Below are 16,419 nucleotides of genomic sequence, written 5' to 3'. Positions count from 1 at the left end.
CCTCCCGCAACACGCTGAGCTGCAGCCCGTGTGCTCCGGGACAGGCCTAGCAGTTGTTCCATAGGTGAACATCACCCACAGTGCTAAGACAGCCGCCCCTCCCCAGCACAAGGTCCCCAACCCGGGCCTTGGGGCAGACATCTGACTGCTCGATGTCACCATGCCTCCCATCATGGCTGTCACATGCCCACGCTCCGAGCGCGCCATGGGGGCACCATGTGATGGGGCCAGGTGATCACATGGTGGACCCACTCCTGGACCAGAGGGACTCACGCTGGGGATAGGGGAGGTGGGGGAGAGGTCCCATGCGGAGACAAGCTGGGATCAGGGTTGGGGGAAAGGACTGGAACGAGGAGAAAGGAGCAGGCGTCGGGGACAGGGGCTCAGAAGCCCCCATCCCCTTCCTTCCTTCCTTCCTTCCTGTCTGGCCTGTTCTGGGCTCCACAGCCCCCGACAACTGGGGTGGCGGAGGACCCTCCAGTCCCTGTGTGCAGGGCGTGGGCCCAAGAGACGGGCCTGCCTGGGGTCAGGAGGGGTGGAAGGACAGGTGACATCCAAGGCCAGACCTACCCACTTATCCAAATTGAGGGCCTGTGGGGGGCAGGGCAGAGACAGGAAGAAGAGCACATGGTAAGCGACCCCCGGATCCTCTCACTCATCCTTGCCACCGTGCCCTAAACGACCCCCAGGTCCTCTCGCCCATCCCTGCCACCCCGCCCACCCCCAGGTGGGGTCCTCACCTCCACGCCGGCCTCCACCGTGTTGGCCAGCATCTCCTGCAGGGCTCGCACGGACAGGGACTGCTCCAGGACGAAGCAACAGATGGCCAGATCAGGGGGCACATTCTGGAGTGGGAGGGGGGATGTGAGTGAGGGGCCGGAAGACCCCCCCAAGCACCATTCTCTGCCACACTCCCTCCCCTAGTCTGAATACCCACATTCCTGAGACACCAGACCCCGCTCCCACCCCACAGGAAGGCCCTGCCCTCTGCCACCCCTGAATCTAGACCAACATCATGAAAACACTCTTCTGTGCCTCCTCCCTCAAACACCTCAGCCCCGCCCAGACTTCTTAGAAGCTTTCCTAACCCTAACCCTCCCCACTAACCCGTGTCCCACCTGATCTCATAGGAAGCCTCAGCCCCATACCTCCGCCCTGAGACACACCGACCCTGCTCCAAGGACAGGAATCTCCTGTTCTGTGTCCTCCTCTGCAGATGACCCCACATCCCTCCAACCCCAAGGAAGCCCCACCTCCCGCCTCCACCATCAGACAGTCCTCGCTCCCGCCTTTTCCCTCAAACACCTCTGAACTCTGCTTCACAGACACAGAAGGGCGCCCAATCTTATACTCCCTCCTCAGTTCAGTCCCCCACCCTCCGACTCCTAAACTCAAGACTCTGCTCCTCCGACCCCAATCGCTCAGACTCTGAAACTTCCCCTGCATCAGATTCCATATCCCGCGGTCTGCCAGCCCCTCCCCCAGGTCTCCTCCTTTCAGACCCCAGGCTCCTTCTACCTGTCAGCCCCCAATCTCCCCAGTCAGCCCCCTGCGGGTGTCCCCTGACCCTCCAGGCCCCTTTGCCTTGGATCCAAGGTCCTCGGCCCCTTGATCCCCTGCCCTCTCAGACTCCAGCTGTCCCCACCCTCAGAATTCCTGGGCTTGGACTCAGGAATCACCTTCCCTCAGACCCCACTATCTAAGACCCTCAAGCCCCCACCCCCGTCAGATGCCCTACACCCTCCGCATCTCAGGCCCTGTCCCATCCTCCCCCGTCCCCACCAAGGGCCCCCTTCCCCCTAAAACACCCTGTAATGATTCAGTCTTGTTACTTGAAAAAAATTTAAAAATAAAAAATAACACATCGCAGACCCCTCCTCCTTGTCCAGGTCCTTTGCCTCATCCCGCCCCGCCCCAGCTCCCCACCTCCCCACCCATCCCTCAATTTCCCTGCTCCTCCCTCCTGAGACCCCTGTTCCCCAACCAACCCTTCTTCTGGACTCTCAGGCCACCTCCCCTTAAACTCGAGGCTTTCTACCCACTCAGCCACCTGCCAAAGAACGTTCTGGATCAGCAGCCCCCGCCCTGGCCTACCACACCTCTGTGCACACAGGGATCCCCTCCAACACCCCAGAACCCCCACCCCTCCCCACCTCAGGTAGCCCCTCTTAGCCTCCCTCCTCACTTTCTCTCCTGTCAGCACCTCCTTTCAGACTCCCAGAACCCTCTTCTTTGGACCCCAGATTCTCTGCCCCTTCAGCCCCCGTGTCCCCAGGCCCCTCTCCCTCCTGCACAGACCTGGGCGTTGCTGGTGGGCTCCAGGAAGCACAGGCGGTTACCGAAACCCTCGGCGGCCAGGCAGAGCTTGAGCTGCTCCTTGAGCACGGTGGCGCTGCACTGCAGGACCACCTCATCATCCTGCGGAACCGAGGGGCAGGGTCTCCAGGGGTACCTGGCCCGGATACCACAGACACTGCAGACCACAGGCCCCTCCTCCCACCCTTGTCCTTATGAAAAAGACAGTGATGAACAAGATCCACCCACCCAAGCCCTCTACCTGCTCCTGACAACTCCTTGAGATACAAGCCAGTGTCATCCCTTTATTTTATTTTTTATTATTTATTTATTTATTTATTTGAAACAGTCTCTGTTGCCCAGGCTGGAGCACAGTGTTGCAATCTCAGCTCGCTGCAGCCTCCACCTCCTGGGTTCAAGCGATTCTCCTGCCTCAGCCTCCCAAATAGCTGAAATTACAAGCATGCACCACCACGCCTGGCTAATTTTTATATTTTTAGTAGAGACAGGGTTTCACCATGTTGGCCAGGCTGCTCTCGAACTCCTGACCTCAAGTAATCATCCCATTTATTTTTATTTTTAGAGACAGGGTCTTGCTGTGTCACCCAGGCTGGAGTGAAGTGGTGTAAATTATAGCTCACTGCAACTTTGACCTCCTGGGCTCAAGCAATACTGTTCCTCCTGAGTAGCTGGGACTACAGGCATGAGCTGTTGTGCCTGGCCTATCCCCATTTTAAAATGGGGAAACTGAGGCTCAAAGTGGGACATGGATGGACCAAGGCCAACACAGTTGGTAACAGGAGGAGCTGGGATTTGAACCTGTGTCCAACTGGCTCCAGAGGCCTCCCAAGTGGGGTCTGCAAAGTGATCCACTGGAAGGTGGAAAATTGCTCAAGTTAAATTGCTTTTTAAGCTCATCTTTCTCTAAATTCTTTTGCGTGTTGTTTTAATAATAGACTGCTATTTTATCTTATTTATAGACTGCTTTCTAATGGCACCTGAATGCAACGTGAGAGCCTGGGCTGGATCCTGGAAGTATCATAAAGGACAGTATTGAGTCCAGGCGTGGTAGTTCCCACCTGCAATCCCAGCACTTTGGGAGGCCGAGGAGGTGGATCACTTGAGGTCAGGAGTTCAAGACCAGCCTGGCCAACACGGTGAAACCCCGTCTCTACAAAATAATACAAAAAGTAGCGTGGTGCGGTGGTGCACGCCTGTAGTTCCAGCTACTCGGGAGTCTGAGCCAGGAGAACCGCTTGAACCCAGGAGGCAGAGGTTGCAGGGAGCTGAGATCAAGCCATTGCATTCCAGCCTAGGCGACAAAGCGAGACTCCATCTCAAAAACAAACAAACAAAACCAAAAATAGCTGGGCACAGTGGTTCACGCCTGTAATCCCAGCACTTTGGGAGGCCGAGGTGGGTGGATCACCTGAGGTCAGAAGTTCGAGACCAGCCTGACCAACATGGAGAAACCCTGTCTCTACTAAAAATACAAAAAATTAGCCAGGCGTGGTGGCGTATGCCTGTAATCCCAGCTACTCGGGAGGCTGAGGCGGGAGAATCGCTTGAGCCTGGGAGGTGGAGATTGCAGTGAGCCAAGATCACGCCATTGCACTCCAGCTGGGAAACAAGAGCAAAACTCCAGCCTGGGCAAAACTCCATCTCAAAAACAACAACAACAACAAAACAAAACAAAACAAAAAAACATAGTAATGGTATAGCCTGTATTTATTAAGCACTTTACTGGCTCCCAGGCCTTATGCTGTGGGTCTTACACTCATTTAACAGACCCTGATTGAGCCTCTGCCATGGGCCAGGTGCTGTTCTAGGCACTGAACACAGAGCAGTGAATAAAGTAAATGAGATCAAGACCCCTGCCCTGGTTGGACGCGGTGGTTCGCACCTGTAAATCTCAACAGTTTGGGAGGCTGAGGCGGAAGGATTGCTTGAGCCCAGGAGTTCAAGACCAGCCTGGGCAACATAATGAGACCCCCATCTCTACAAAAGTTAAAAATTAAAAATTAGCCGGGCATGGTGGTACACTCCTGTAGTCCCTGCTACTCGAGAGGCTGAGGTGGGAGGACTGCCAAGTCCGGGAAATCTAGGCTGCAGTGAGTCATGATCAAGCCCCACCTCCCTGGGGCCCCTGAGACAGATTGAGACCGTGTCTCAAAAGAAAAAAAAAAAAAATCACTGCCCTCAGGGAGCTTAAATCCTCATGATGGAGACAGGCAATAAACAGGTGAATTAATATGTAGTGTTAATGTCAGTGATAGGTGTTATGAAAAAAATAACCCAGGCTGATGTAAGAGAGTGGCTTTTGGGATGGGGATGAGATCAGTGAGGGAGTGAAGTGACAGCCTCTCCAAGGAGGTGACATTTGAGTTGAGCCTTGTCCAAATAACAAGAAGGAATCAGGCCTGCTCATCTCTGGGGGAAGAGGAGGGAGTCTGGGCCAAGGCCTCTGGCTGGTGGGTGCCGGGGTGTTGAGGACCAGCACAGGAGACAGAGCAGGATGGTGGCCGCAGTGGGGAGAGGAAAACAGGGAGGAGATGAGGTCAGAGAGATACTTGCACAGGTCCCTTGAAAAAAAATTTTTTTAAGAGACTGGGTCTCACTCTGTCTTCCGGGATGGAGTGCAGTGGTACGATCATAGCTCACTGCAGCCTCGGACTCTTAGGCTGAGTGATCCTCTCCATTCAGCTTCCTGAGAAGCTATGACTGCAGGCTCATGCCACCATGCCCAGCTAATTTAAAATATACATATTTTCATAGACACGGGGTCTTGCTCTGTTGCCCAGGGTGGAGTGCAGTGGCAAGATCACAGCTCACTGCAGCCTCCAACTCCTGGTTTCGAGTGATCTGCCCACCTCAGCCTCCCGAGTACCTGGGACTACAGGTGCACATTGCCACGCCCAGCTAAAGTTTAACATTTTTTGTAAAGACAAGGTCTGCCTATGTTGCCCAGGCTGTTCTTGAACACCTGGCCTCAAGCAGTCCTCCTGCTTCAGCCTCCCAAAGAGAAGGGATTACAGGTGTAAGCCATGGGGTCTGGCTATGGTATATATTATTGTCCCCATTTTCCAGATGAGAACCCTGAGGCTCAGACAGAAAACTAAAAATCACTAGCCCCAAATTAGGAAGCAGGCAAATGGCAAAGCCAGGATGCAAAGCGGAGACAGATGGCCTAATTGTTACCGCATTGATTCTCAAACTTTTCCTGAATTAGAATGAAGGGAGGCCAAGCGCAGTGGCTCATTCCTGTAATCCCAGCACTTTGGGATCCAACAAGGTGGGTGGATCACTTGAGGTCAGGAGTTCGAGACCAGCCTGGCCAACATAGTGAAACCCCATCTCTACTAAAAGTACAAAAATTAGCCGGATGTAGTGGTGCATGCCTGTAATCCCAGCTACTCCGGAGGCTGAGACAGGAGAATCGCTTGAACCCGGGAGGTGGAGGTTGCAGTGAGCCGAGATCATGCCACTGCACTCCAGCCTGGGCTATAGAGCAAGACTCTATCTTAAAAAAAAAAAAAAAAAAAAATGAAGGAAGGAGGAGGGTTCTGGTTAAAAATGTAGCTTCCCTGCTGGCCCAGTCCCCTACCACCGTCATGAGCCTGATTTGGGGTCAGCAGGGAATGTGTACTCTTAACCAGACCCCAGGAGCTACTAACTTGGGCCAGGGTTTGAGAAGCCCCAGCCTGGGTAGGGGTAGAGGTCACCACCCACCAAAGGGAAGTGAAATCAGTTTGTCGGCGGGGCTGTGGCTATCGCGCTTAACCAAATGAAGCAAAATGGAGCAAGAATAGAAAATAACAGTGTGCACATCATGCTTCAGGGGCCATCTACATTTTATGAGACTTGTTTCAGTTAAAAATAGGTATGTGTGAATGGTCACAGGTCCTGTGTTGTCCATAATAGTAAAAATTGGAGACGATTCAAATGTCCATCAGCAGGTGAACTGATAAACACACCACAGTAGTTGCACAGTGGAATATTACTCGGCAACAAAAAGCAACAAACTCAATACACGCTACGTGGATGAATGTCAAAAAGATTATGCTGAGTGAAAGAAGAAAGGCTGGGCACAGTGGCTCATGCCTATAATCTCAAAACTTTGGGAGGCCAAGGCCGGAGGATTTCTTGAGCCAGGAGTTCGAGACCAGCCTGGACAATATAGTGAGACCTCACCTCTACAATTTTACAAATTAGCCAAGCATGGTGCTACGCACATATAGTCCCAGCTACTCGGGAGGCTGAGGTAGGAGGATCACTGGAGCCTGGGAAGTGGAGGTTGCATTGAACCAACCATTGAACCACTGTACTCCAGCCTGGGCAACAGATTGAGACACTGTCTTAAAAAAAAAAAAAAAAAAAAAAAGGCCGGGCGCGATGGCTAGCGCGATGGCTCATGCGATGGGTGGATCGCCTGAGGTCAGGAGTTCGAGACCAGCCTGGCCAACATGGTGAAGCCCCATCTCTACTAAAAATACAAAAAATTAGCCAGGCTTGGTGGCACATGCCTGTAACCCCAGCTACTCAGGGGGCTAAGGCAGAAGAATTGCTTGAACCCAGGAGGCAGAGGTTGCAGTGAGCTGCGATCACGCCATTGCACTCCAACCTAGGCAACAAGAGTGAAATTCTGTCTCAAAAAAAAAAAACAAAAAACACTTATTGAACACATAAAATAGGTAAAATGTATTGAAGGTCAATTACACCTCAATAAAGTTGATTTTTAATCATGTCTATGCATGTGTGAATGTACTGAGTTGTAAGACAGAAAATATATATATATATATATATTTTTTTTTTTTTTTTTTTTTTTTGAGACGGAGTCTCACTCTGTTGCCCAGGTGGGAGTGCAGTGGCGCGATCTGCACTCACTGCAAGCTCTGTCACCTCCCGGGTTCACGCCATTCTCCTGCCTCAGCCTCCCAAGAAGCTAGGACTACAGGTGCCCACCACCACGCCCAGCTAATTTTTTTGTATTTTTAATAGAGACAGAGTTTCACCGTGTTCGTCAGGATGGTCTCGATCTCCTGACCTCATGATCCGCCCACCTCGGCCTCCCAAAGTGCTGGGATTACAGGCGTGAGCCACCGCACCCGGCCAACAGAATATATTTCTTATGGGTGGGATGGGGTCCAAAAGGTTTTTTATTCTGAGACGGAGTCTTGCCCTGTCACCCAGGCTGGAGTGTGCAGTGGCGCAATCTCGACTCAATGCAAGCTCTGCCTCCCAGGTTCAAGCAATCCTCCCACTTCAGCCTCCTGAGTAGCTGTGATTACAGGCATGCACCACCACACCTGGCCAATATTTTTTTGTATTTTTAGTAGAGACGGGGTTTCACCATGTTCGCCAGGCTGGTCTCAAACTCCTGACCTCAAGTGATCCACCCACCTTGGCCTCCCAAAGTGCTGGGATTACAGGCATGAGCCACCGAGCCCAGCCTCCAAAAAGTTTTGAGAAATCCACCACAAGCTCAGTAACACTCAGAAAAACTGACCCAGTCTGGGGTGGAGAGATTCTAGGGCTAAGCCTCCAGAACCCTAACACTGACTACTTTGGTAAGTCTGGGCCCAGTTTTTCTCTGGTGAAGGCAATGGGGCTGGGCACCAGGGGCATCCAGAGATGCCACTTCCTGGCCTTGACCTTGGGTGAGTGATTCTACCATTCGGGCCTTGGTTTCCCTCAAATCTCTCAGGGAGATAAAGATAGGACCCTACCTCAGAAGACAGGGCAGCGAGGATATAATTAGATGTCTCAGGAGGCAGAGGCCCAGGGCACGGGGCCTGGTTTAGAGCAACAGTTCAAGGGCCATTGGCCATGGCCATGGTCTTATTAGGGCTGGGGAGGGCCCAACCCATGGTGTCTGCTGAGGGACTGGGGCTGGGGAGAGAGTCTCAGCTGAAGCTAGGCCCCTTCCCAGCTGTCCCCATCCTTCACTACCAGCCCCAGCTGTTTGTTCCTCTCTCCCGGGAAACCGGACCCTGCTCTCCAGGGTCCTATTCTGGGGCCAGAATGCTGTGTCAGCATTTCCTGCGTGGCTCCAAAGCCCCGGGGGAGGGGCGGGGCTAGCATTGGGTCAGCAGACCTAGCCCAGAGCAGAGGACGTCCCCTCCCATAGTTACGGCCCCACACCCTGCAGAGCCACTGGGAGGGGAAGGTGGGAAGGGCCGGGAGATGGCAGCCCCTCCTCCCTCTCGTCCCCTCCCCAGGCCCCAGAAAAGCGGGCTATTCTGGGAGGGCCACCTGTTGTTCCAGTTCCCATCCCTGCCCCCAGCTAGGGCTCAGAGATGCAGGGAGTGACCCAGCTAGAGAGACACAGAAAATCAGAGGGCCTTAAGCTAAGAAACAGAGACAGGGAGACTGAGATGGAGGAAGAGACAGAGACATGGAGACACCCAAAGAGACAGATGGGGAGAGACCCTCCAAGACCATTAGCAGCCACTGGGAGCAGCCCTCCTGCCCAAAACAAAGAAGGAAAGACCCAGAACCCAAGAAATCCCTCCCCCACGAGACCCTTAAGGGCTAGGAATTGGAAGCAGCTGTGTCCTCCAGCCCACCCCCCCCCCCCCCCCCCCCCCGCCAGCTCCCTTCCCAAGAATTTAAATAGGTCAGAGTCTGGAGCAAAAAGAAAATTAGGGCTGAGGTGGGGGTTGGGGGCACGGCTAAATTAAGCCCAGGAATTAGAACCACCTTCTCCAAGTGCCTGCTTCCAGGATGGTGCGAGGGTGTGCTTCCTCAGGGGTCCTTCTTGTGGGGGACAATTCGCTAATGTCAGAAGAGAGGGCAACCGAAGATCCCTCTCCCATTCTGGAGTCCCCAATCCTACTAATTCTCTGTAGTGAGAAAGGTGAAAGAGACTAAAAGACAGAATGACAGTCACTCAAAGTGACACAGGAAGAGACCTCGAGTCTCAGAGACCACCGGTAAACCGGATAGGGACGTTCAGAGACAGAGACACCCTCAGAGAGCCCCGAGAGATAGCCCCACAGACCCCTAACCCAGAAATACGCACCGTCCGCAGGAACTGGACGTCGTCCTCGCCTTCTGCGTCAGCCATGATGTCGAGGTCCGAGGGCCAGGGTCTGAGATCAGGGAACAGAGGGAGGGGGCTGCGGGCTGGGCGGGAGGGCTGGGGGCGGGCTGGGGTCGGAGACCTCTGGGGACGCCAGAGGCACCCGCGAGGTGGATGGAACTGAGAGGAGGACACGCGTGCTGGACAGAGATGGGAGGAAGGCCCCGCCCCCGGGCCCCATTGGACCAGGACTCCTGGCCACGCCCCTTCGCCGGAGCCCCGCCCACATACCCCAAATCTTGGCTGGAGGTTTGCCTGGCCGCCGGAGGTGGGGTGGGAGAGGGAGTGTCTAGAAGGTACCTGCGTTGTCTCCCCCTACCACGGTAAGTAACGTGCCATCATTCTCCCATTTCACAGAGGGCAGACTGAGGCTCTGCGTGGGGAAGCCCTTGCAAGGTATCACGCAGCAGAGCAGGGCTGTGCACCAGGTCTCCTGACTTTAAAAAGCACCAAACATAGTGATTAAGAACAAGAACTCTGGCCGGGCGTGGTGGTTCACCCCTGTAATCCCCAGCACTTTAGGACGCCGAGGTGGGTGGATCACTCGAGGTCAGGAGTTCGAGACCAGCCTGGCCAACACGGTGAAACCCCGTCTCTACTAAAAGTACAAAAATTAGCCAGGCGTGGGGACACACGCTTGTAATCCCAGCCACTTGGGAAACTGAGGCAGGAGAATTGCTTGAACTCGGGAGGCAGAAGCTGAAGTGAGCCGAGATTGATCCACTGCACTCCAGCCTGGGCGAGACTCCATCTAAAAAAGAAAAAAAAAGAACAAGGACTCCGACTCCGAGCCAGATAATCTGGATCTGAATCCCACCCAGCCTTGCCACTCCCTTGAGTTACATGGATAAGCCACTTAGCTTCTCTGTGCCTCGGTTTCCCCATCCAGTAAGGGGAATAATAATAGTACCGACCTCATGTGGTTGTTGGGCGAGTTAAATGAGGTAATTAATTTACAGCACTTAAAACAGTGCCAGTGCCTGGTTAAGGTAATGTAAGTGTTGCTATTATTATTATTTTTTTTATTATTATTATTATTATTTGAGACAGACTCTCGCTCTTGTTGCCCAGACTGGAGTGCAGTGGCCAGATCTCGGCTCATTGCAAACTCCACCTCCTGGGTTCAAACGATTCCCCTGCTCAGCCTCCCAAGTAGCTGGGATTACAGGCACCTGCCAACACACCCGGCTAATTTTTGTATTTTTGGTAGAGATAGGGTTTCACCATGTTGGCCAGGCTGGTCTCGAACTCCTGACCTCATGATCCACCTGCCTCAGCCTCCCAAAGTGCTGGGATTACAGGTGTAAACCACTACATCCAGCCTTATTAAAATTATTATTAGGCCAGACACAGTGGCTCATGCCTGTAATCCCAGCACGTTGGGAGGCCAAGGCAGACAGATCATTTGAAGCCAGGAATTTGAGACCAGCTTGGCCAACATGGTGAAACCCTGGCTCTACTAAAAACACAGAAATTAGCAGGGCATTGTGGCGCACGACTGTAATCCCAGCTACTCGGGAGGCTGAGGCACAAGAATCATTTGAGCCCAGGAGGCAGAGGTTGTAGTGAGCTGAGATTGTACCACTACACTCCAGCCCAGGTGACAGAGCAAGGCTCTATCTAAAATATATATATATATATATTTTTATTAACAGTAAGTTATATAAAACAATATCCCATAGTTAAACAAAATTACATAGAAACTGTTCTCCAATGTATAGCAGGTTTCTAGGTGTTCCATAATTAAATACTGATGTTAGTACAACTGCAATAAATAGCACAAAAGTTTGTGTCATATTATGGAATTATATAATTCGACGTTATATAATGTATAATTATATAATTAAATATTTAGGCCAATATAATTATACTGTACAATACAATTCTATGTTGTATCTATTATATATTATCTAACACATAGTTGTATACTAAGTATTGTTTTTCCCGAAAACTTTGTGTGAATATGAAATGATTCTGTCATTGAGCATTATATCATAAGTTATTAATAGTGTTTCTTATTTTTGTCAGTCTCATTATGTGTGTTAAGACCTACCCCTGTTGCTCTGTGGACACCTGGTGTGTGACAGTGGTGGCTTTGCAGGATTCTTTGGTGACTGATCCCTTCTGTTTATCCACCTACCCCTACTGGGAGTGGACACCAAGGCTGCCTCCATCTTCCCCGAAATAATGCTGGAGGGAACATCTGTGTATTGGTCCCCCAGGAAGCTGAGGGGGAATGTTTTGTTGTGCACACCCAGAAGCTAATTGCTGGGTGACATATTCACGTGCACAATTTGTGTAAAGTAGTGCCAGTTAGCCCTCAGAATGGCTACTCACTATCAGTCCATGAGAGTCCCTGGGTCCCCATATCCCCAACCCCCATGTGGCATTTCCAACTTAACTAATTTTTGCCAGATTTATATAGGATGACTCGGTGTTTTTTGTTTTGTTTTGTTTTTTGAGACGGAGTCTTGCTCTGTCACGCAGTTTGGAATGCAGTGACGCGATCTCGGCTCACTACAAACTCTGCCTCCCGGGTTCACGCCATTCTCCTGCCTCAGCCTCCCGAGTAGCTGGGACTACAGGCACCCACCACCATGCCCAGCTAGTTTTTGTTCTAGTTTTTAGTAGAGATGGGGTTTCACCATGTTAGCCGGGATGGTCTCGATCTCCTGACCTCGTGATCTGCCCTCCTCAGCCTCCCAAAGTGCTAGGATTACAGGCGTGAGCCACCATGCCTGGCCAATTCACTGTTTTTTAATTCATTTTCTCTATTTTACTTTTAGAGATGGGGTCTCACTTTGTTGCCCAGGCTGGGGTGTGGTGGCGCAATTATGGTTCACTGCTGCCTGAAACTCCTGGGCTCAAGGATCCTCCCACCTCAACCTCCTGAGTAGCTGGGACAACAGGCTTGCGCCACCACGCCCAGCTAACTTTTAAGCTTTTTATAGAGATGGGGTCTTGCTATATTGCCCAGGCTGCTATTGAACTGCTGGGCTCAAGTGACCCTCCTACCTTGGCTTCCCAAAGTGCTGGGATTACAGGCATGAACCACCACACCTAGCCTCGTTGTCATTTTAATTTCCACTTCCCTGATGAGTTACCAACAATTTCTAGCATCTTCTCAGGTGCCTGTCAGAGTTTTGGGTTTCTTTGTCATCTGCTCATTGTGCTGTCTTCTCACTTTTTTTTTTTTTTTGTCTTGTTTTTTTGAGACAAAGTCTCACTCTGTCACCCAGGCTGGAGTTCAATGACGCCATCTCGGCTCACTGCAACCTCCACCTCGCGGGTTCAAGCAATTCTCCTGCCTCAGCCCCCTCGGGACTACAGGCATATGCTGCCACACCTGGCTAATTTCTTTTGTATTTCAGTAGAGACGGGGTTTCACTGTGTTGCCCAGGCTGGTCTCGAACTCCTGAGCTCAGCCAATCCGCCTGCCTTGGCCTCCCAAAGTGCTAGGATTACAGGCGTGAGCCACCGTACCCTGCATAACTTTTGTATTTTTAGTAGAGAAGGGGTTTCGCCATGTTGGCCAGAGTGGTCTCGAACTCCTGACCTCAGGTGATCTACTTGCCTTGGTCTCCCAAAGTGCTGAGATTATAGGCATGTAATCTTACATTACAGGCGCAGGAGCCACCCTGCCCGGTCATTTTTCTAATATGGTTGCTGTCTTTTTTGCTTGGTAATTTGCAGCTGTTCCTTTTATATTCTTTTTTATTTTTTTTTTTTTAGATGCAGTCCCATTCTGTCTCCCAGGCTGGAGTGCAGTGGCTCAATCCCAGCTCACTGCAACCTCCACCTCCTGGGTTCAACTGATTCTCATGCCTCAGCCTCCCAAGTAGCTGGGATGACAGAGCAACACCTATGCCCACACCCTGCTAATTTTTGTATTTTTAATAGAGACGGGGTTTTGCCACGTTGGCCAGGTCGGCCTCGAACTCCTGATCTCAAGTGATCTGCCCGCCTCAGCTTCTCAAAGTGCTAGGATTACAGGCATGAGCTACCGCACCCAGCCTATATTTTAGATATTAATTTCTCATTGATTTTGAAGTATTGCAAACACCTTTTCCCCTTCTGTCATCTGATATTGGTCCCATGGTATCTTCGTTAAAAGAAAATCTGCCTGTAATCTCAGCACTTTGGGAGGCCTAGATGAAAGGATCCCGTGGGCCCAGGAGTTTGAGACCAACTGGACAACATAGCAAGATCCCATCTTTAAAATTTAAAAAAGAAAGAAGAACAACAACAAGAGAAGAAAATATGTATTTGCATGTTATCATGTGCATCATTTTTCTGCCTTATGAGTTTCTGTGGTTTGATTCGGAAGGTCCCTTCCTTTGTGGTCATCAGCATTAGTATTGTCCGTATTCTTGGCCAGCCCGAGGACTAAGGCTGCCTGTGTACAGTATAAACAAGCGCCAGGATTCCTGACCTCCTCCCTGAGGATTTTCTGGGTCCCCAGGGCCTGGAGACACTGCCACACTACGAAGTCTCTGCTCAGCCAGGATCGTTAAGTCACATTCAAGACGCAGGTGCTACAGGAGATGGACTGAGAGAGAGTCAGACGGCACACCGTGGGGCTGTGGGGAGAGAGGGTGAAACAGGGCAGGAAGAGAGAGAGTCTGAAGCTATGGTAACGTCACGTGATGGAAAAACTAAAGAGAGCGGGTTCGACGACTGTCTAAATGTTCTGGCATGGAAAAAATATACATCCACGGCGCCTTCTTTTAGTGAAAAAAGAAAAGTGGAAAAATATACTTCTGAGAGAATGGTTTCAATGAATTGGCTAACATGCTATGTTTGGCAGAATCACAGTAACTACTATGACCCATTTATTCCACTCCTGGGTACTGCCCTACAATATGGTACACTCTATGTTCACCAAAAGTCAGATGCTCAAATAGTCACCGCAGCCCCAACCTGGAAACAACTCAGATGTCCATCCCAGGAAAATTGATCAATAATCCACGGAGGCTGGGAACAGTGGTTCATGCCTGGAAAGTCAGCACTTTGGAGGCATAGGAGGGAGGATCGCTCGAGCCTAGGAGTTTGAGATCAGCCTAGGCAGCAAAGTGAGACTCTGTTTCTACAGGAAAATAATACTTAAAAAAAAAAATTAGCAGGGCATAGTGGTGTGCACTTGTAGTCCTAGTCACTCAGGAGGCTGAGGTGGGAAGATTGCTTGAGCCCAGGAGTCTGAGGCTGCAGTGAGCTAGGATCTCGCCACTGCACTCCAGCCTGGGCGACAGAGCAAGACTCTGTCTCAAAAAAAAAAAAATAAAAAATAAAAGCCGGGCACGGTGTCTCACGCCTGTAATCCCAGCACTTTGGGAAGCCGAGGCGGGCGGATCACCTGAGGTCAGAAGATCGAGACCATTCTGGCTAACACGGTGAAACCCCGTCTGTACTAAAAATACAAAAAATTAGCCGGGCGCGGTGGCGGGCACCTGTAGTCCCAGCTACTCAGGAGGCTGAGGCAGGAGAATGGCGTGGGCCTGGGAGGCGGAGCTGGCAGTGAGCCGAGATTGCGGCGCTGCACTCCAGCCTGGGCGACAGAGCAAGACTCCGTCTCAAAAAAAAAAAAAGAAAAATGGAAGTTAACATGCCACCAGCCCACTTAGTCACTATCCACAACACCTATCTCTAAATAAATTATATATATATATGTCATGGAATTGTCACATAATGAAAGACTATACGGAAATTATTATTATTTTAAGACAGAGTCTCACCCTGTCGCCCAGGCTGAAGTGCAGTGTGCGATCTCGGCTCACTGCAACCTCCTCTTCCCGAGTTCAAGTGATTCTCCTGCCTCAGCCTCCCAAGTAGCTGGGATTACAGGCACCCACCACCACGCCCGGCACATTTTTATATTTGTAGTAGAGATGGGAGTTTCACCATGTTGGCCAGGCTGGTCTCAAACTCCTGACCTCAAGTGATCTGCCCAACTCAGCCTCCCAAAGTGCTGGGATTACAGGCGTGAGCCACCGTGCCCGGCCAAAAAAAGGAATAAATTATAACCAAATATGATAACACGAAAGAACTGCAAAAACAAGACGTGGAGAGAAAGAACCCAGATTCAATACAGGAGTCCATTTTTATCCAGCTCAAAATGAGACGAAACTACTGCACTAGACTTCGGGCGAGTGGGGATCTGTGGGAATTCGTGCTGGGAAGAAAGACGGGGCTTGTGGAGAGTGACAGTGTTCTGTGTCTTGATTTGTATGAATGTCACACAGGTTTGCTCAGTTGGTGACATTTCATCAACCTAAATACTTAATGATTGGTGATCTTTTTTGTACTTCGATTTAAGAAAAAAAAAAAAGGTCGAGCATGACACATTTAGGTAAAAAGAAAAAAATGCACACTCAAAAGAAAAGTCTGTTTCTAGGAGCACATGTTTATACAATGTGCTTAAACGCACAGACAGCAGTTTGGACGAAACTCGACAACATGTCATATTGGTCACACCCTGCTTAAGAAAGACAGGGGATGGGGAGGGGCTTCCCAAAGGCTTTACCTCCATCTTTGATGGTTTTTGATGTGTGTGTGGGTTTTTTTTTGTTTTGTTCTGTTTTTTGTTTTTTGAGATAGGACTGACGTGCAGTGGCACCATCATGGCTCACTGCAGCCTCCACCTCCTTGGGCTCAAGCAATCCTCTTGCCTCAGCCTCCTGAGTACCTGGGACTACAGGTATGCACCACTATGCTCAGCTAGCTTTTTTTTGTTTGTTTGTTTGTTTGAGACAGAGTTTTGCTCCCGTTGCCCAGGCTGGAGTGTAATGGTGCGATCTCGACTCACCTCAACCTCCGCCTCCTGGGTTCAAGCAATTCTCCTGCCTCAGCCTCCCAAGTAGCTGGGATTACAGGCATGTGCCACCACGCTGGGCTAATTTTGTATTTTTAGTAGAGACGGGGTTTCTCTATGTTGGTCTCAAACTCCCGACCTCAGGTGATCCGCCGCCTCAGCCTTCTAAAGTGCTGGGATTACAGGAGTGAGCCACCACGCCAGCCTAACTTTTTACATTTTTTTAGAGACGGGG

General features: G+C 50.9%; 2 protein-coding genes across 12 annotated transcripts in view; both read right to left on the bottom strand.

Moving 5' to 3' along the window:
- LOC105495636 (ryanodine receptor 1) overlaps positions 1–9,500 on the bottom strand; it is a 156,342-nt gene extending 146,842 nt beyond the window's left edge. For 4 of the 7 annotated variants that reach the window (XM_071086591.1, XM_071086593.1, XM_071086592.1 and 1 more), the window contains exons 1-4: positions 9,317–9,442; positions 2,299–2,418; positions 741–845; positions 571–591 (exon numbers count right to left, since the gene is read on the bottom strand). In XM_071086591.1, the coding sequence (XP_070942692.1) occupies positions 571–591; positions 741–845; positions 2,299–2,418; positions 9,317–9,361 (291 nt within the window). In that variant the 5' untranslated portion in view covers positions 9,362–9,442. Of the gene's footprint in view, positions 1–570; positions 592–740; positions 846–2,298; positions 2,419–9,316 lie in introns of all 7 variants that reach the window. The other 3 variants (XM_071086594.1, XM_071086596.1, XM_071086597.1) reach the window with 2 other exon arrangements.
- A 107-nt stretch (positions 9,501–9,607) lies between these two features.
- The window catches only part of LOC105495402 (family with sequence similarity 98 member C), a 31,280-nt gene continuing 24,468 nt past the window's right edge, over positions 9,608–16,419 (bottom strand). For 2 of the 5 annotated variants that reach the window (XM_071086604.1, XM_071086602.1), the window contains one exon: positions 9,608–10,127. In XM_071086604.1, coding sequence (XP_070942705.1) covers positions 9,895–10,127 — 233 coding nt within the window. In that variant the 3' untranslated portion in view covers positions 9,608–9,894. The remainder of the gene's footprint in view (positions 10,128–16,419) is intronic. The other 3 variants (XM_071086601.1, XM_071086603.1, XM_011764879.3) reach the window with 3 other exon arrangements.

This window comes from Macaca nemestrina, chromosome 20, assembly GCF_043159975.1.
Source record: "Macaca nemestrina isolate mMacNem1 chromosome 20, mMacNem.hap1, whole genome shotgun sequence".
In the NCBI taxonomy this organism is placed as follows: Eukaryota; Metazoa; Chordata; class Mammalia; order Primates; family Cercopithecidae; genus Macaca; species Macaca nemestrina.
This window is presented reverse-complemented; position numbering and strand designations above follow the sequence as displayed.